Source organism: Tetrao urogallus (assembly GCF_951394365.1).
Source record: "Tetrao urogallus genome assembly, chromosome: 9".
Lineage (NCBI taxonomy): Eukaryota > Metazoa > Chordata > Aves > Galliformes > Phasianidae > Tetrao > Tetrao urogallus.
The window spans coordinates 14,406,893-14,427,607 of NC_136822.1; the positions used below are offsets into that span (position 1 = coordinate 14,406,893).

The following is a 20,715-nucleotide window of genomic DNA, read 5'->3' on the forward strand; positions in this document are numbered from 1 at the left end:
CTGCGGAGTAGGAGGACCTCAGATAGTGCCGGACCTTCGCTTCCACGTCACGGATGAATGGTGGCTTCTCTGAGTTCAGGGTGAGGAACTCCTGTGGGTTTGGGACACAAAGGGATGAGACCCCAGTGGGACCGTTCATGATGCTGCAACCAGGCGTGCGGTTCCCAAGAAGGGAAATGCCACCCATCACCTGTTCACTCTGCATCTCAGGGGGAATCCATGGACAAAGCAATGAATGAGAACCATTTGAGTTGGAAGGGACTCTTAAAGGCCATCTGGCTGAACCCCTGCAGTGAACAGGGACACCTACAACTCCGTCAGAGCCCCGTCCAACCTGACCACAAGTGTCTCCAGGGTCAGAGCACCCACCACCTCTCTGGGCAACCTGTGCCAGTGCCTCAATCACCTCAATGCAATCACACAGAAGGATGGCTTCACCGACCTGGTAGAAGGTGGTGCCGGTGCCCCTGGAGAAGTCAGCATTGTCCCAGAACACGGCGATCATAGGAACACTCTCGTGGCCGGTGAATCCATGGGCAGGCGGGTTGGGGAGTGTGAAGATGCTGCTGTCGGAGGCTGGGAAGATGATCTGCCCGTTGTCTGTGAACTGTGCACAAGGGGATGGGGTTGGAGCTTTTCTACATCAGGGACTGGAAAGAGGTGCACTCAGGGCAGCATGGACTCACGTAGAGAGAATCATGCAGGGTTTTCCCAAACGGGAATCCGATCTCGGGCTTGAAAAGTGGGGAATTGAAGTCCACTCTCCTTTGCACATATTCGTGGTCATTCTCTCTTGCTCCATACCTATAGAGGGGCACTGCTGGGACTAAAAGAGAACAATAAAATTCAGAAAAAATGTTCTTATAGCAAAACCCCTTGGGCTGTGCCAACAAAAATAATTTTGCTTTCAAGGTGACACCGCCTGGGATGCAGGAGGATGGGGGCACACCGGAACACCCCACTCCTGCTCCCATCCCTCTCCCTGCCCTAGCCCTGCATCACCCACCTGGGGGAAGTGGCGGTGGGGTCGGGGTAGCAGCCGGCTGTCCAGGAGCTGGGAGCATAGAGGATGATACATGGGAACCAACAGTGGACCTGCCACTTGCCCCCAGCCCCGTGAGCCCCATCTTGTCCCCAGGGCTGGAGGCTGGGCCGCAGGATACAGCGGAGAGTGGGGTGGCAGAGGTGGACCCTCTTTGGGCTCCCCCTGGGACCGGGATGTATGCAGGGGTGCTCACCCTACTGTCAGCCCCACGGGCTGGATTGGCGATGGTGGGGCCATCAGCATCCCCCCTGCCTTCAGCTGCTGCAGGGACCCCACGCTGGAGGGGAGGCAGCAGCAGGGCAGCCCCACCTGCAGAAGCAGCTCCCCATTCCCCTGCTGCCCACTCACTTGCTGAAATCAGAGAGGAGAGCTGGGGACTGGTGGCTGCTCCCTCCTTTAGGTTTTCTCTTTCGGATGCAGAAGGCAGAGCTGGGGCAGCATTAGGGGCATGTTGGAGCTCTTCTCCCAGTGGAGCCAGCATCCCAGAAGCCATCTCGTCCACAGGGGGCCGTGGCACTGCTGGGGGGCTGCTCCCACTCTGGGTACTGGAGGCAGAGGCGGGGCCTGCGTTGGGAACTGAGATGCCCCCAACCCCCCTGGCAGAGGCAGACGCAGCCACCATCAATGGGCTGGAGGCAGCTGGAGCCACTGGGACCAGGGGCTGTGTCTCCTGGGGTGAGGTGGGGATGGAGGGGGACGACACTCCCGAGGCGATCTGGATGACAGTTCCCAGCCCGTTTCCCCCACTGGCAGGAGGTGACCCCTGGGCTGAGGCTTCCAGTTTGCCTCCAGCCAGCTCCACCACGTTGACTTGGCTGAGTTTGGCATCAGGAGGTCTGACATTGGCATTGCTTTGGGTGGTGGGGGGAAGGATGGGTATTTCCTTGTTGCTCTGGAGAGCAGCAGCCCCAAAGCCTGAGCTTGAGCCAGCTCCACCAGCTCTGGGGATGCCTGCTCCTGTATCTGCTCCAGCAGCTGCTTCAGGTAATGAAGATCCATCAGCAGATGGGGAGGAAGATATAGAGATCAGTGTAGATCCCTGCCTTCCATCCGAGGCTACAGCTGCTCCTGTCCCAGTTTGGTCCTGAGACTGCCCTGGAGCTTCTCCATCTGCAGAGACAGCCTCAGCTCCATCACGTACTCCTCCTGCAGCAGAATGGAGCCCGGGTGCAGCAACCAGGGAGGGCTGCAGAGCACTGGGAGCACCACCTGCTCCTCCCAAGACACTTGGACCAGCTGTATCTGAAGCAGAGGGAGCTGTGAGCACATCACTGGGGGAGGCAGGACCCGATGGGGACAGAGCAGCAGGCAGCAGCTCCGTTCCAGCCTTCAGCCCAGTGCCTGGTGAGGAGCTCAGGGATGGCTCAAATATAGCTGCACTGCTCACTCCTCCCAGCACCTGCCCCTCTGCTCCCAGCGCTGTCAGACCTGTGCCAGGCTGCGCTCCAATGCCAGGAGAGGGTGACCCTTCAGGTCCATATGATGCTGAGCTAGGGGCATCCAGCACCGAACTAAATCCACTGCTTGGTCCCTCAGCCCCAGGGAGAGCTGTGTCCTCAGGAGCACCAACTGCTGTGTCCCACGGCTGCGATGCACTGAGGGATGGGGATACAGGTGCTTCGGGGGCAGCACCGAGGTCGGGACTCACTGCTGCCTCTGCTCTAGTACCAGGCAGAAGACCTGTTCCAGTTGCAAGTCCAGCTACTGGAGAGGAGCTTAGGGATGGCTCAAATGCAGCTGCACTGCTCACTCCTCCCAGCGCTGTCAGACCTGTGCCAGGCTGCGCTCCAATGTCAGGTGATGGTGGGCCCACAGGTCCAGATGATGCTGAGCTGGGGGTATTCAATGCTGAATTGAAGCCAGTGTCTGGTCCTTCAGCCCCAGGGAGAGCTGTGTCTACAGGAGCACCAGCTGCTGTGTCCCACGGCTGTAATACATCAAGGGACGAGGACGCAGGTTCTCCTGGGGCAGCACCAAAGTCAGAGCTCACTGCTGCCTCTGCTCCATTGTTGGCCTCAAACACAGCACCATCCACAGCAGCTGCAGGTGGGAGAGCAGCACCAGGGGCACCAAGGGCCTCAATGGGCAGGAGTCCTGATCCTCCAGCTCCAGAGAGGTCGTGGCCAGGAGCTGCAGGACCACTTGGGGACAGTGCTGGTGCCAGGGCTCCTTCCCCAGGAGCAGGGGCAGGAGACAGTTCAGTATGGAGCACAGCTCCTGGTGTGTTGTCAGTGGGGCCCTGCTGGATGCTGGTGGCTGCAGGGCTTGTGTCTGTGTAAGGATTTTGGCTCTCTGGGATTTCTGCCTTTGCCATACCACCTGCGCTGTTGATCCCTTGTGCCACAGTGAGCTCTGGGCCATATGCAGAGACCTGGGATGGGACGGCAGAACCAGGAGCTGCTGCTGGGATGGGTGCAGCTGCTCCATCACTGTCTGAAATAGAGGAAATTGCAAGGATGCCACTGTGGGAGGCAGAGTTGGGTGAGGACCCAGTACCAGGCAGAAGACCTGTTCCAGTTGCAAGTCCAGCTACTGGAGAAGAGCTTAGGGATGGCTCAAATGCAGCTGCACTGCTCACTCCTCCCAGCGCTGTCAGACCTGTGCCAGGCTGCGCTCCAATGTCAGGTGATGGTGGGCCCACAGGTCCAGATGATGCTGAGCTGGGGGTATTCAATGCTGAATTGATGCCAGTGTCTGGTCCCTCAGCCCCAGGGAGAGCTGTGTCTTCAGGAGCACCAGCTGCTGTGTCCCACGGCTGTAATACATCAAGGGACGAGGACGCAGGTTCTCCTGGGGCAGCACCAAAGTCAGAGCTCACTGCTGCCTCTGCTCCATTGTTGGCCTCAAACACAGCACCATCCACAGCAGCTGCAGGTGGGAGAGCAGCACCAGGGGCACCAAGGGCCTCAATGGGCAGGAGTCCTGATCCTGCAGCTCCAGAGAGGTCGTGGCCAGGAGCTGCAGGACCACTTGGGGACAGTGCTGGTGCCAGGGCTCCTTCCCCAGGAGCAGGGGCAGGAGACAGTTCAGTATGGAGCACAGCTCCTGGTGTGTTGTCAGTGGGACCCTGCTGGATGCTGGTGGCTGCAGGACTCGTGTCACTCTGGATGTTCGCATAGAGGCTGCCATCTCCTGCATCTTCTGCCTGTGTTTTGTCCCCTGCTCCTGTGCTTCCCTCTGCCTGTTGCCCTGCAGCAGGCAGTGTTGTGCCATCAGGTGCAGAAGATGATGGGTTGGTGGCACCCAAAGCTGAACTCAAGCTGGTGTCAGGTCCATCAACTCCTGGCATGCCCAGACCTGTGCCAGGCTGTACGCCAAAGCTGGGAGATGGTGGGCCCACAGGTCCAGATGATGCTGAGATGGGGGTATTCAATGCTGAATTGATGCCAATGTCTGGTCCCTCAGCCCCAGGGAGAGCTGAGTCCTCAGGAGCACCAGCTGCTGTGTCCCACGGCTGTAATACATCAAGGGACGAGGACACAGGTTCTCCTGGGGCAGCACCAAAGTCAGAGCTCACTGCTGCCTCTGCTCCATTGTTGGCCTCAAACACAGCACCATCCACAGCAGCTGCAGGTGGGAGAGCAGCACCAGGGGCACCAAGGGCCTCAATGGGCAGGAGTCCTGATCCTCCAGCTCCAGAGAGGTCGTGGCCAGGAGCTGTAGGACCACTTGGGGACAGTGCTGGTGCCAGGGCTCCTTCCCCAGGAGCAGGGGCAGGAGACAGTTCAGTATGGAGCACAGCTCCTGGTGTGTTGTCAGTGGGGCCCTGCTGGATGCTGCTGGCTGCAGGACTCGTGTCACTCTGGATGTTTGCATAGGGGCTGCCATCTCCTGCATCTTCTGCCTGTGTTGTGTCCCCTGCTCCTGTGTTCCCCTCTGCCTGTTGCCCTGCAGCAGGCAATGTTGTGCCATCAGGTGCAGAAGATGATGGGTTGGTGGCACCCAAAGCTGAGTTCAGACTGGAGCTGGGTCTGTCAGTTGCTGTCCCCCATGGCTGTGACTCCTCTAGGAATGGGGATAGAGATACTCCTAGATCAGCACCGTAGTCAGGGCTCACCACTGCCTCTGTGCCGTCATCAGTTTGCAGAAGGGATCCAGCTGCAACCCCTGGGGGTGGTAAAGCAGTGCTGGGTGCACCAGAAGTGCCTGTAGGGGCTGGTGGATCAGCACCAAGCAGTGATTGCTCTTCTCTGGTGGGGCTCAGCCATGGGGATGGCTGCTGGGAGCTTTTGGCTAGATTTACAGCCCCTGTGGACAGGGGCACGCTAGTGCCTGCATCTGGGACATCTGCATCACTCTGCACCTCGGTGTCTGGCAGCAGAGTGGCTGTGTCCCCTCTCACCCCAGGTGCTGCAGGTGCCTCACTGTCTGACAGGGCTGAGCCAGGGTCAGATAACAACACTGTTGGGGCCCCCTGATTGTCCCCATCACCAGGTCCTAGCAAATTAGCAGGGCTCGGTCCTGCCTGATCGGTGAGAAGGGAGCTCTGCCCTGGGTTTTCTGCTGTTTCCAATGCTGCCACACTCTCTGGAGGCAGTTGTGATGTATCAGCTGTGCTGAAGACACCATTTGCTGCATCTCCCAAATCTCCGGACTCCAAAGCTGCCCACCCTGGGGTGTCACCCACGGTTCCACTCACAACCTTGGTCGACGGTGTTGGGAGAAACCCAGTGGCACCAGGGCTGGGGATTGATGAGAGGGCACGTCCATCCCCTATGCTATCCCCAGGCAGGGTGACACCTTCTACCTCTGCTCCCGCAGCTGGGGGCAGAGCAGTGACACGGGGGTGCAGGGGGGTGGTGGTCAGCGCCTGTGTCCCTGCAGCTGTAGGAATGGTGACACTGGGTTGGAACATGGCATCAGTTGTGGACTCCAAGCCACCTCCTGCAGTTATTGTGGATGCTGGGACATCTGCAAAGATAGGGGTGCTCCCCGAGGGTGCAGCAGCGGTGGTCCCCGTTACGTTGTGCTTGGTACTGGGGGTAAAGTTGGGCTGTGGGGTGACAACAATGGCAGCAGCTGTGGCAGCTGCCAAACCACTCTGGTTTTTCTGTGTTGCATCAAGAGATGTGGCCACATCCGTTCCAACCTGAGGGACTTCAGTAGGTGCCTGTGTCACTTCCCCAGTGCTCAGCTCTGCATCTCTCTCTGCACCCAGAGAGGAGTTGTAACCAGTGGTCTCGGTCACCGAATCTGGCTCAGCCCAGGAGGGGAAGGATGGGCTCACGCTGGCACTCACGAGGATGCTCTCAGCCATCACGGTGTCACTGACAGTTCTTGTCCCCACAGTGCCCAGCAGCAGGGCAGTGGGTGCCTCGCTCTGCGATGGAGTGGCAGCAAATGGTCCCTCTGTGGTAACAGGGACAGCGGCGGTGGTCCCCAGCCCTGCATGGAGCACAGAGCAGAGCATTACAGTGAGGACAGGACCAGTGGTCCCTTGGCTTGGGGATAGCAAGAGGGAGCACACAGGGTGGGTGGGAGGGTTACACTGGGGATGACAGCAGTGGGACAGGTGGGTCACCCCTTCCCCGGAGCTCCCCAGGGCCAGAGCTGCAGGAGCTGAGTGTGTACAACCACAAGAGCCATCAGGGCAGACAGCAGCACCTGGTGAAATCCCACCGAGGCTTATTTTTAGCACAGCGGTGCAACCACTGGAGGGACTGAGCTGGAGGATCTGCTGACTGCTGGCTCTGGGTGGCTGTAATTAGGGGAGCCCTAATTAGCACCCAGCAAGTGAGACTGGGCGCTCAGCCCTGGCGCTCCGGTCCATCAGGTTCCCTGCGGGCAGCCAGCCCCCAGCACCCAGCATGCTGCGTGCCAGCAACCACGTGCCAGCATGGTTTATGGATCTCAGTGTCTCCTGCCCATGTTACGGGGGTTCCCAATTTCCCTTTCAACCCCCTGGTTCCTCCCCTTCCTCTTTTCTTTCTTCTTCCCCTTCCCTTTCTTGCCTTTCTCTCCTCTTCCAGTGAATAAAGGAATTTGCAGCGGCATCAGCATCAAGGCTGAAGGATGAGATGAGGAAGCTCTGCTGCACTTCAGTACAGCCTTCAGTGTCCTTGTGCAGGGCAATGCCATGCCCCCTACAACACTTTCTTAGCTCTTTGGCTGCAAAGGACCTCAAGCATTGGACTAAGAAAGGTTTCTGACATATCCAGAAGGAAAAAAGCATCTCCCAGCCATACCTAATAGGTAGAATAGCAGGAAAATATGGGACATACCGTGCAGAATCCATAGGCAGCATCCCATGAAGGTCGAAAGCATCCATTCCCTGGTCCCCATGCCTCAGGCAGAACTTTGAGGCGCTGGAAGGGAAGGGAGAGCAGCACGGAGCAGCTCCTGCAGCCAGAGTCCCACAGGTGTGGTCCTGCTCCAAGTCCCTCCTATTTATGGGGCTGGTGAAGGAGGCAGGTCCCCTCCCTCCCCTGCCGCTCTCCCTCCACATCCCCATCCCCAGTCCCATCCCACGCAGCTTTCCCCTGCCGAGGGCCACACGGGCTCAGCACCCACCTCCTTTCATCCTCTCCTGGGGGCTGTGGGTGCCGCATTGAGGAGCAGCCCCTTACAGACAGGTGTGTGTGGCATCACCCTATAGCCATCAACTAGAACTGCTGGGCCTTCTGTGCCCAGGGCAAGGATGCAAAACCCTGCCCAGCTCATGGCTTCCACAGGAAGGTCTGAAAGTAGGGGAGGTAGGATTGGGACAGCCATGAGGTGACCTCAGAGGAGCACTGGGAACCCCCCAAATCTGGCTATGCCAAGTGTGGTAGCAGATGATGGGCAGCCCTTCTCCCATTCCTCCCTCCTTTCCCCCACACTCCCCCTTCCCACCCCCCACCCGGGGCTTCCCAGTGAACGGCATTGCACAACGCCCACCAGCGCACGCTCTGGGAATCGATTAAACGCTCCTTAAGCAGCGATGCCCGCGGGCAGCTCTCGCAAAGCGTCATTAGAAGTGTTGTCAGGCAGCAGCCGGGTACACGCTGTGCCGCCGGAGCCTCCATTCAGCAGGATGCGGTGGCACGGCCAGCGACACCCGGAGCACCAACCCACGCATTGCCCCCTGCCCGCACACCGCGTGTCAATCACACCGCTCCACTCACCCGCAACGAACGCCGACAGCGGGAGTGCTGTGCGAGGCGGGGAGAGGGGCAGGGCGGGTGATGGGTCCTGCTAAGAGGTGACCCAGCTGATGCTCTGCTCTCTCTCTCGGCACGCATACTATGCCCAGGGATTGGAACCATTCAGAGCCCCCCTAAAAGACCTCTCTGCCCTTTGCTCTCCAGCCTGGGGGAATGGCACAGATTAGGGTGAGGATAAGAGCGCATCCTGTGCTGCAGCATCCACAGCATGCAGCAACTGGGGCAGTCATCCCTATCCTCATCCCTATCCTCACCATCATCCTCAGTCCCATGCCAATCCATGTCCTCATCCCCAACCTTATCCCCAACCTCATATCCCCCATCCTCATTCCTTAACCACTCCCATTCCTATCCCCATCCCCATCCCCATCCTCATCCCCATCCCCATCCTCATCCCCATCCCCATCCCCATCCCCATCCCCATCCCCATCCCCATCCCCATCCCCATCCTCATCCCCATCCCCATCCCCATCCTCATCCCCATCCCCTCTCCATCCTCATTCCCATTCCCATCCTCGCTCTGTGGATGGTCCTGCTCCCACCCGACGAAGGATCTTTGCACTGATCCTCATGCTGTGCCCAAAGCTCAGATCCCAGCTGGCCACTGGCCCCCACAAGGATATCCCTCATCCCCAGTTATGGAAGCACAGGATGGACACAAGAGACAAGGACTGGGGCAGAGAGCACAGACAGCAGAAGTGTATGGAAAGAACCTCATTTCTGTTGGGTGTCTTGCACACACCGAGGAGATGCTGGCTCCATACATGGGACTTATTGGGATGTGAGTATGGGATCAGCACTGCTGGGAACCCCATTGCCCGGGGGCTCAGCACCATCCGGCGCAGCCCGGCACAGTGGCCCTTATCGGCCTTCCTGGAATTAATGGGCTGCTTGTTCCAGCCCTGCAGAGATTACGGCATCTCCTGCCGGCAAGGGCAGAGGGAGAGAGCTGGAGGGCCGGGTTATCCATCAACCCTGCGGGTTCTGGATCATTTGGTGTGCTGGGCACTCTGCAGCAGCACTGCCACAGGAGGGGTGAAGGGAGGGGGGGGTTGGAGAGGACACCAAGGTCAGCGGGGGCTGGTGGTGTGTCCCAAAGGTGGGGGTCCAGCTGGGTGCCCAGAGTGGGGTCTGCTCCCAGGGATGATGCCGATGAGTGGGAGTGGGTGGCAGCACAGAGGCTGAGAAATGCTTTCATGGTTGGAGGAGCCCCGCGCTGCGAGGGACGTCTCCAGCTCACATCCCATCACATCTGTGTCTCCATCCCAGGATGGGGGCAGAGGGATGTGGCCAGCCCACAGCATCTCCTCCCCCAGCCACTATGCCAGCCGGGGACTGTGAGCGCCCCGATCCCCTTTTCATCCTACTTCAGGACCTTTTCCTCCTTTTGTGACGCACTTTGGCTGCAGTGTCTCAGCCTTGGCCTCGTGCCACGTCCCGGGGTCTGAATTTATGGATTCAACAGGCGGTGGAATCGGCCCGGTGGGACTGAGCGTGGGAGGGCTCCTGGCCCCATGCCACGGCGTGGGCAGAGCACAAGGATGAGTTCCCATTGCCCCACAAAGCAAAGGGGCTGGGGACCCTTCCAGCAAGTAATATCCCGCTCCCCAACTCTGCACCCTGGTGCACCTTTGTATCAACTGCTCAAGACCTGCACAGGGCTCCATAGCCTCAAAAAGACCCCCCTAAAACCCTACAGTTATACCCTATAGCCATGCTAGGTCCTCACAGAGCCCCATAGTCACCTATAGGACCCTCATATCCCTCTCCAGAATCCCCAGAGACCACAATAATTCCTCCATACGACCTCCATATCCACCTCCAGGATCCCCTTAGGACCTGACAGACCCCTGTGTCCCCGATAGGACCCCCAAAACCCCCCATCACACCAGACTGGCAGCACCCTACAGCACGTGGGAGCAATCCTGGGATGTGTAGGAGATGTGCACTGCCTTTCCCCGTGGACAAATGGATGCACGTGACACCAAGGTGTCTTTGCCCATTCTGCCTGGCTGCAGGGTGACCAGTGTCTGGGAATGGTCCCCAGATTGGGTCCCACAGACCCAGATGTCCCTTTCCCAGGTGGGATATGGTGCCAGCAGGACAGGGCTGCAGGAAGAGACTGTTCCCCCATGAACAACACAAACATTTTTGCTCATTATTCCACTTTTTAATCTCCCTGCGAGGTGACTTGCTTAGAGTAATAATTGCTTCGCTCTCATTTTATCTGGCTAATTAATCAGTTAATAAATGACTTTGCTGCAGGGGAGGCAGACGGTGCGGCCGTCTCCTCAACCAGGGACTGGAAAAAAACAGGGAAGGAGCTCAGCCCACAGGATTTTCATGGCCCCATGGCATGCACAGCTTGTTGGGGGTTGGGGGCTGATGGAGCCTCCTGCTTTACCCTGAATTCCAGCAGGGCCACTGCTGCATGGTGATAATGGGGCAGGGTGGGGGGCTGTAGAGCTATTTCTTAATCATCAGTGTTATGGGGCTGCAGAGTGGCTGTGGGAAGGGGTAGAAAATGGGGCACAGAGGGGTACTGGGGTGCAGGGAAGCAGATGGGACTGTGTGGGTTACCCAGAGGGACAAGGACAGGAGGTGCAGGATGGCTCAGTCCTGCCCAGCATCCCCCGGTGATGGGCTCAGACCAGCTTCTCCCCTCTCCACTGCAGCAGGACCCTGGCATGTGGGAAGGCAGTCTGCAGGTCCTTGTGGATCTGGGGCAGAGCACAGCATCAGCACATAGCAAGCACAGACATCACGGGACAGGGGGCTCCTGTCCCCCCCTCCCACCAAGGAAGGGACCCAGGAGGATCCTCCATTCATTTGAGGGGGCTGAGGGCACAGCTCACCTTGGCCAGGAGCTGCTCCTGCACCGTGGTGTTCCCCATGTCCAGAGGAGTGATGAGATGCATGGAGAGGAAGAGCTGAGATGCACCTGGGAGCAAGGGACACAGCTCTGGTTGTGCCCCATCCATCCTGCACTGCAGCAGGAGCACACCCCACAAACCCCCATGTCTCCACAGAGAAAGCAGTGGGGATGCAGGCCCCCCTGCACTGGCGATCAGGAAGCCCAGTGGCCACCACAACAACAAGGAGGTGATGATGCCCATCGGGCACATGTGGCCCTGCCACCTGTCCCCAGGAGATAGCACTTACTGGCATTGCTTGGGGCATTAGGGCAGGCTGGTGGCAGCTCTGCAGAGGGACTGGTGGTGCCATTCAGGCTCTGTGCTGAGGTGGTGACAGGGGGGGAGAGCTCCGTGCCTGGGCACAGCAATGTTTTGTTAGTGCTGCTGTCACGGAGTGCTGCTACAGGTGGGGGTGGCACTCACCTGGGGTGGCACTGGGGCTCTGTGGTGCCGTCGAGGTGTCTGGAGGTGTTCTTGTGGTCAGTGTGGAGACATCAGGGCTGGTGCTAGTGGTGCTCCCCAAGGGTGGGCTGGGACTGGGGGTGCTCCTGGGGACCACTGTGCTGATGATGGAGATGGTGGTGGTGTCTACCACAGTTGTAGAGGGCTCAGGTGGTGCAGCTGTGTGTGCTGAAGTGGGGGCAGCACTGCTGGTCGCCTGGGTGGTGCTGGGCATCGCTGGGGTGGGGGCTTCTGTGTCCGGGCTGGAGGGAGGAGTGGTGGCTGCGGTGCTGAGCAGCGACACGAGGGGCTCTGTGGATTTTGGCACTGTCACACCCACTGCTGTGGTCCCTGCAGAGAGGTGGCAGAGGCATCAGCCAGTGTGCTGGCACCGAGGCACCCCACGCTGTGCATCGGCCGTGGGCAGCCAACAGCGGGGATCACCGTCCTGAGCAGATCCAGATCCGTGGGGATCAGCCGTGTGGGAGGACAGCACATCCCCAGGCCGACAAGCGGGCACAGCTCCGGGCAGGACCCCCTCCTGGCGCCAGCGATGGCCCCGTCCCACCGCCTCCATCCAGCCCTGCGGCACTCAGAGCCGCCCGTCGGACGGGAAGAGCCGCAGGAACCGGTTACCCGGGGTCGGGTTGGGAGCTCCTCTGCAGCGTACACAAAGCTGCGTGCAGATGTTCAGGAACCGATAACGCGGGGCACAAAGAACGGGAGCGGGGCCCAGGGGAAGGAGAGGGAGAGAAAAGTGAATCCTGGCTCGTGCGTCAGGATTAGGTTTAGCAGAGATGACAGCAGGGGGCTGCTGCTCCGGGCAGCCCCAAAGAGGAGCGGAGGAGAAGGTCCGCATGCAAGCAGCAGAAATAAAGCCAAGCTCATTGCTCCTGCGGTGCATGGCACAGCAGCCACAGTGTTCTACATCCCTGGGCCGCGACGCTTCCTCCCCGTGCATCCCGCTCAGCCCTTACCCAGTGCCAGCTTTGACCCAGCGAGGCTCAGCAGCAGGAACAGGGGCAGCCCTCCCCTACGTGCAGCCATGTCCAGGGAGGCAGGAGCCGATGCCTCCTGGTGGGCACCGCTCTGAGCGCTCCCCGCGGCCCCGGCACTGTGGTTTCCGCTTTGCCTTCTCCCGGCAGAGGATGAGCATCCAGAGGCGTCCCTTTATTGCCCAGGTGCTGGCATTGCCAGAAGGGCTCTCACCCAGCACGGGTGCTCCCAGGGATGGGCACAATGCCCGGCAGCCATCAGCTGCACGGTGGCCCCAGAATGGCCACAAGCAAAGTCCCTGAAGCCAGAGACTTGTGCTGAGCAAGGGCAGTTCCAATGGGAAAAGCCTTGAAAGAGCCTGGGACCCCCTAATACTCCGAGAAAAGGGTGATATGTAGCGGCTGCCGACCCTGAGGCCCTCAGAGACAGCAGTCCACCGTATGTGCAAAGAGGCAGAGCCAGGAAGGGCGTGCTCTGGGCTGAGGACTCATCTCCTGGGCTGTCCGTGCAGCATCACTTCCACAGCACGTGTCACAGCCCAGCGCTGCCTGCAATCAGAGCTGCTTCCTTGTTGCTGGGGTCAGGGATGAGGCCCCTCAGAGGCGCTGGGCCAGGACACAGCGTCCTGCGGGTGTGCTGGGACACGGCCAGAGCACGGCGCTCTGCTGGCGCTGTCACACTGCAGGCACACAGCTGGCTGCCAACATAACGAAGGCACCACCAGTGGCGTGGGCAGGATGCAGGCACCCAGGGGTGCTGGGCTCTCACCGTCGGGCTGTCACCAGGCTGTAGGTGGTAGGACAGGTGGGACGGCTGCTTGGATGCGGCACAGGCACGTGGATGGGTCGTCCTTGGGGTGCTGCTGACATGCCCACCCGAAGCCATGCCCGCAGACCACTCCCACTGCGGCCACACCTCTCAGCTGCACCTTATATAGGGCACATGGGGCAGGAGGTGGGTGCCCTTTAGGGGTAGGGTGTTGTTACTTTGTGTCCCTGTCCTACAGCTGCACTCACCTGGGGTGGCACTGGGGCTCGCTGGGGATGTCTCTGCAATCAGGGTGGACAAAGCAGGGCTGCTCTCAGTTGTGTTCTCCAGTGGTGGGCTGGGAGTGAAGGTGCTCCTGGGGACCACTGTGGTGCTGCTGGTGGTGGTGTTCACCAGGGCTGTGGAGGGCTCAGCTGTGTGTGCTGGTGTGGTGGGAGCTGGGGCTGTGCTGGTCCCTGCTGATGTGATCTCAGCCCAGGTGGATGCTGTGATTGTAGAGAGGGGGCTTGGGGTGGTGGTGGTGGTGATCTGAGTTGTTGCAGTGCTGTGTGTGAAGGCATCTGTCTGCGGACTTATAGCGGAGATATCAGAGCTGGTCTGATCTGTGCTCCCCAGCGTCTGGCTGGGAGTGAGAGTGCTCCTGGGAGGCACCGTGCTGCTGGTGGAGGTGGTTGTGATGTCCACCAGGGCTGTGGAGGACTCAGTTGAAGAATCTGACTGTTCTGGGGCACTGCTGGTCCATAGGGGTGTGCTGATGGCACTTGTGCCAAGAGTGGTGTCCCCTGAGGTGTGGGGCAGAGGGCTGGAGGTGGAGGAAGGCAGTGTAGTTGTTTCAGCTGCTGCCAAATTAATGGTTGAAGCTGGGGCTGTGCTAGTCCCTGCTGATGTGCCAGACCTGGTCTCAGCCCATGTGGTTGCTATGGCTGTGGAGGTTGAGCTTGGGGTGGTGGAGACGAGTTCTGGGCTTGGAGTGGTGGCTGTCATCTGAGTTGTTGCAGTGCTGTGTGTGAAGGCACCTGTCTGTAGAGTTACGGTGGAGATATCAGAGCTGGTCCTAGCTGTGCTCCCCAGCGTCTGGCTGGGAGTGAGAATGCTCCTGGGAGGCACCGTGCTGCTGGTGGAGGTGATTGTGATGTCCACCAGGGCTGAGGAGGACTCAGTTGAAGAATCTGACTGTTCTGGCATGGTGGGAGCTGTTGCTGTGCTGGTCTCTACTGATTCACCAGTGGTGGTGTCAGCCCAGGTCCGTGTCACGGCTGTGGAGGTTGAGCTTGAGGTGGTGGTTGCCTGTGTTGTCACAGTGCTGAGCATGGAGGCATCTGTCTGTGTGCTGGGCATCACTGAGGTGGGGGCTTCTGTGTCCGGGCTGGAGGGAGGAGTGGTGGCTGCGGTGCTGAGCAGCGACACGAGGGGCTCTGTGGATTTTGGCACTGTCACACCCACTGCTGTGGTCCCTGCAGAGAGGTGGCAGAGGCATCAGCCAGTGTGCTGGCACCGAGGCACCCCACGCTGTGCATCGGCCGTGGGCAGCCCACAGCGGGGATCACCGTCCTGAGCAGATCCAGATCCGTGGGGATCAGCCGTGTGGGAGGACAGCACATCCCCAGGCCGACAAGCGGGCACAGCTCCGGGCAGGACCCCCTCCTGGCGCCAGCGATGGCCCCGTCCCACCGCCTCCATCCAGCCCTGCGGCACTCAGAGCCGCCCGTCGGACGGGAAGAGCCGCAGGAACCGGTTACCCGGGGTCGGGTTGGGAGCTCCTCTGCAGCGTACACAAAGCTGCGTGCAGATGTTCAGGAACCGATAACGCGGGGCACAAAGAATGGGAGCGGGGCCCAGGGGAAGGGGGGGGAGTGAGGAACGAATCTCAGCTTGTGTGTCAGGGGTGAGCAGCAGGATGCACCTGCAAGTCGCAGAAGCTCCGTGACAGCTGAGGGCCGGTAGCTGCCTCAGGCTCGCGGGAGACAGCATGGATGGCGACGACCCCGAGGTTCCCACCCTATAGGTGGCTCAGTGGCCCCCAGCCCTGCGCTGCGATGCCCCCACGCGTTTCCCACATCCCTTACCCAGCGCCAGCTCGAACGCGGTGATGCTCAGCAGCAGGGACAGGAACAGCCCTGCTCTGTGTGCGGCCATGTCCCGACAGGACCCAATACCCGGGCAGGATTCAGTGATTCAGTACCCTCCAGCCAGCACCGCTCCAAGCGCTCCCCACAACCCCAGCGCTGCGCGGTTTCCGTGTTGCCTTTGCCCAGCAGCACCCAGGTGGGTCCTTTTGTTTCCCCAGGTGTTGGCACCGAAGGGGGTTTCCACCCAACGCGGCACTCCCAGCGATGGGCACGACGCCCGGCAGCCACCTGCCCCGCGGCCGGGCCGCGAGCGGAGGGGAACGTTGGGTGTGCGCGCAGCCGGCGGCCGCGGGATGGAGCGGAGCGTGGTTTCCTCATTCCCTAGGCTGGGGGCAAAGCCTGCGCTGGGCGGTTGTGTCGTGCGCGGGGTTGGTGCCGGAGGGGGTAGCGCGATGCTGAGAGCACAGCTCCACCCGGGCCGAGCCGAGGAGCGGAACCGCTTCCCCGGGCCTGAGGGGCGGAGAAGGAGTGGGGGGGCTGGGCGGAGAGATCACGCCCATTTCTCTGCCCTGGTCCCGCCCCGCGTTGTGTAACGCCCGCTCCGCCGCCGCCACGTGGGTTCGAGCCGGGGTTCGGGGGCTCTGTTTGGGGCCGAGGATGCCGCGGAGCGGTGGGAAGGGGAGAAAGGAGCGGGATGTGGGGAGGGAGGAGGAGGATGCAGGGACCCTGGGCTCGCTGGAGGCCGCGGTGCGGGAAGCCAGGCGCAGGGCAGCCCCGTCGGTGCGGGATTTCCGCTACAACAAGCAGCGGGCCCGGCTCGTGTCCCGGGGCTCCGAGCTAAAGGAAGGCGCCGAGTGCATCCTCTATTGGATGTGCCGGGACCAGCGGGTGCAAGGTAGGAGCCGGCCCCGTGCCCTGCAGTGCTGGGTGCTCTGGGGGGCTTCTATTAAGTGTTCCCCGTTTGCTCGCCCTGCAGATAACTGGGCTTTCCTCTACGCCCAGCGCCTGGCCCTCAAGCAAGAGCTGCCTCTGCGCGTCTGCTTCTGCCTAGTGCCCAAGTTCCTGGATGCCACCATCCGCCACTACGGCTTCATGCTGAGGGGGCTGCGGGAGGTGGCCGAGGTACAGCCGCTGCAGTGGGCAGGTGGGATGGAGCCGGCTGGGAGCAGCCCTTAAGCCCTGTCCTCTCATTGTAGGAGTGTGCGGAGCTGGACATCCCCTTCCACCTGCTGCTGGGCTGCCCCAAGGATGTGCTGCCCAGCTTCGTGGTGGAGCACGGTGTGGGAGGGCTGGTGACAGACTTCTGTCCCCTCCGTGTCCCCCGGCAGTGGGTGCAGGAGGTCAAGGAGCGATTGCCTGAAGATGTGCCCTTTGCACAGGTGGGTGCCTCTGGAGGATGCACATCCTGGGTCTTTTGGAGAACACAGTGTGCACTGTGCCATTAGGAATGTTGGCTTCTGCTCACATCACCATATCCAGCTTCCTTTCCCAGGTGGATGGCCACAACATCGTGCCCTGCTGGGTCGCATCCCCCAAGCAGGAGTACAGTGCCAGGACCATCCGGGCCAAGATCCACAGCCAGCTCCCAGAGTTCCTCACTGAGTTCCCTCCTGTTATTCGGCACCCACATCCACCGCCCAACCCCCCAGAGGTACCTGCAGAGATGCACTTGGTCCTGGGTAGCCTCATGGCTTTGTGGCCCTAGAAGGGGGACGCCACCCACAAGTGGTGCGGAGATGGAGAGACCCTGGGGGTGTGAGGTTCCATCTCCATTTTCACAGTGGATCTTTGCTGTGCTGGGCTGCTTAATAGACAGCTGGTGGGAGCTGGGGGCTTGCAGGCTGGGGACAGCCCTTAGCTGGCAAGTGGGGGACGTGTGTTAAGGCTGGGCAGCATCTGCTGCTGCGGCTCAGCTCTCATGCTGCTGGTTTGCTCGCAGCCCATTGCGTGGGATGCCTGCTACTCCAGCCTGCAGGTGGACCGCACAGTGCCAGAGGTGGCATGGGCGACCCCTGGCACTGCTGCTGGGCTGGCCATGCTGCAGTCCTTCATCACCAAGCGGCTCAAGTCCTTTGGCTCGCAGCGGAATGACCCGAACAAGGCAGCTCTCAGCAACCTTTCTCCATGGTTCCACTTTGGTGAGTGTCCCGGGCCGTCCCCATCCCATTAATTAAGGGCCAAGTGCTGGTGGCTCAGGCTGGAGGCCCAACTCATGTCATACCCATGCCCCCAGGCCAGGTGTCCACCCAGCGAGCCATCCTGGAGGTGCAGAAGCACCGACGTGCCTACAAGGAGTCGGTGGATGCTTTTGTGGAGGAGGCCGTGGTGCGGCGGGAGCTGGCAGAGAACTTTTGCTACTACAACGAGAACTACGACAGCGTGCAAGGTAGCATCCGTGGGGCTGATGGACAAGGCTGAGGTTGGGCTAATACTCTACTGTGGTCACCCCAATGCCCTGTTCCTGCTAGAGGATAAGCCATAGAACCCTTCAGGTTGGAAAAGACCTCTAAGATCATTGTATCAACCATCAGCCCATCACCACCATGCCCACTAACCCACGTCCCTCTGTGACCCATCTCTGTTTCTTAAGCCCCCCCAGGACCTGGAGGGGGGCAGTTTGCTCAGCATTGCTCCTCACCTCTCTCACAGGTGCCTATGACTGGGCACAAACCACACTGAAGCTCCACGCCAAAGACAAGCGGCCTTTTCTCTACGAGTTGCCCCAACTGGAGCAGGCTGCCACACATGACCCGCTCTGGAACGCTGCTCAGGTTAGTGACCCCCATCTCCTTGTTTTGAGGTCTCTCCTCTGAGACCTGTGTCTGTGCTGGAGCCAAGCCGGCATGGGCTGACTGCTGTGGTTGTGTCCTGCCCTGCAGCTACAAATGGTGCAGGAGGGCAAGATGCATGGCTTCCTGCGCATGTACTGGGCCAAGAAGATCCTGGAATGGACCCGCAGCCCTGAGGAAGCCCTACAGTTTGCCATCTACCTCAACGACCGCTATGAGCTGGATGGGATGGACCCCAACGGCTATGTAGGTAAGCTGGGGAGGGGGCATGGGCAGGTATAGTGTGGGGATGAGAGATTGCATATAAGGAAAAACCTTTTTATGATAAGGATAGTGAAGAACTGACAGGTTGCCCAGAGAAGTGGTGGGTGCCCCTTCCTGGAGACACCCAAGGTCAGGTTGGATGGGGCTCTGAGCACCCAATGGAGCTGTAGGTGCCCCCATTCAGTGCAGGGAGTTGGACAAGATGGCCTTTAAAGATGGCCTGAGTCCCTTCCGACTCAAATGATGCTATGATGGACAGGGGTCTGCAAAGAATCCCTCTCTGGCCTGCTCTCTGGCCCTCAGATGCCTGTGGGTGCAGGGCAGAGCTGATGCTCCATCCCCATGTTTGGCAGGCTGCCTTTGGTCCATCTGTGGCATCCATGACCAGGGCTGGAAGGAGCGGGATATCTTCGGGAAGATCCGCTACATGAACTATGCTGGCTGCAAGCGCAAGTTTGACGTGGATCAGTTTGAGAGCCGCTACACCTGCTGCAAGTGACTGTGATGCGGAGGGGTGAGGGACCCTGAACTGGTTAGCACTGCTCCCTGCACGGGTAGATGTGCTTTTTTCATGGTGCTGGCTTGCACTGACACAGATTTGCTATGGGTGGTGGTGGAGGGCTGGATGCAACAGCAGCGAGCCTCAGGGCTTTGTTGTAAAGCTTATGGTTTGTAGCTTCTATGTTGGCAGCTGCACGGTGAGGGATGCAGCTGCCTTGTCCCTGCTCACACTGAAGCTGAGCTCCCTGCCAGAAGGAAAAAAAGAGAAGTTCAGGACACAACCCCACCTCATATTAACTTAGTTTATTAGGGACGGCATTTTCATTGCTACACTGTGCAGCAGTCCCATTGGGAGGGCTCCAGTGAAATGCTGGGGCAGCTTGTGGTTCTCCCTTAGAAACATTTGGGGCCTTGGCAAGCTCCAGCATCACGTCAGGATGTTAGTGTTGGACATCACCTTGCTCCAGAGCCCTCAGCCAGGTTTCAAGTCCCGACTGTTTTCAGATGGAGGGAAGAAAACACAAATAAACCAAAATCCATTTGCTTTTCTCTAAATACACTCAGTGCTTCTAGAACGGGATGTGGGCAACCTCGCAGCCAGTGCCCCACGACATTAAAGTGCTTCAAACAAAATGGTGTGGATGAAGTTGTGCTGCTCGGAGCCAGATCTCAGGAGGAGGGAGGCCAGCTCGTCCTGCTGAGCTGGATGGCAGCGTGCGGACCAGAGGCAAGAACAGCGGCAATGCTTTCTGCTGGCAAGGTAGACCAAGTTGTGGTAGCTCCAGAGCTTCCAGCTGCAGGGCAGGTAGGAGAGCAGCTGCTCTCCTGGGGAAAATGAGGATAGATGGGAGGAGGCAAGAACTCAGGAACAGGTGGGGAACAGAACTGCTGCAGGCTGGGACCCCTAGAGCTGGTTGTAGCAGGATGCTGCAGCACAGGGAGGAGATGCTGTCCTATCAGCAAGGCTTGGAGTCACCCTGCGGCCACCTCTCCCAGTCCCATCCTTGCCCTTCCAACTCTTCCATTACCCCATACTTTGACACATCTTGAAAGCCTTCTCACAGCATATTGCCCCCTGCCCTTCACCACCCTTGCACGTACACAGGTCCCCCCATCTTTCCTAATATCCACCCTAATGCTGGGTGCATGTGTCCCTCCCGTGATGACTTGATGCAGGACACATGCTATGGGGTAAAGCATCCCTGGCTACAGCATTTCCAGGGCCAGGCCTCTCTCAGATGCACTCTTTCTGGGAGCAGCCCGCTCTGTTCCCTAGAGGGACTTGGTGACCCCTCTCCCAAGGGCAGCAGAGCTGATGGGAAAGGGAACCCCTGGCACTCCCCAGCCCCTCTCAGGGGGTGATGGAACCAGGAGCAGGAAAGCTCTGGAGTTTTTAAACCGGTAAGTCCCAAACAAATTTGTGTGCTCCCTAAAATGAGCATCTCCTCGGGGTGGGGAGCAAACAGTTAAAAATACATACAACCACATCTAAAAAACAAAAATAAAACCAAATCCAGCCAATTTAAAAAACAAACAAAAAAAAAAAAAACAAAAACAAAAAAAACCAAACAAAACAAACAAACAAACAAAAAAAAAAAAAAAAAAAAAAAACCAGGACATAAAGGTTGGGGGGAGGTGATCAGAGGACTGAGCCAAGAGGCTTTACACATCCCGACTGGTACAGGCAGAAGACAGCTGCATGCAAGGCAGGCCCCGGTGCTGCTGCCATGGGGAGGTCCCATATCCCTTTCACAGGAAGAGGCAGCCCTCAGGGAGGACAGAGCA

At 59.4% G+C, this 20,715-nt stretch overlaps 1 protein-coding gene across 1 annotated transcript; it reads left to right on the forward strand.

Annotated features, from left to right (window-relative positions):
- Positions 1-15,280: 15,280 nt before the first annotated feature.
- On the forward strand, positions 15,281-18,928 carry LOC306949714 (deoxyribodipyrimidine photo-lyase-like; the record flags this gene model as incomplete). The annotated part of the gene is given in 12 exon segments (XM_079539719.1): positions 15,281-15,394; positions 15,398-15,419; positions 15,422-15,479; positions 15,481-15,572; positions 16,353-16,498; positions 16,573-16,755; positions 16,869-17,027; positions 17,316-17,514; positions 17,610-17,762; positions 18,026-18,147; positions 18,256-18,415; positions 18,783-18,928. Coding segments are annotated over 12 exon segments (1,554 nt in total).
- Between the last annotated feature and the right edge of the window lie 1,787 nt (positions 18,929-20,715).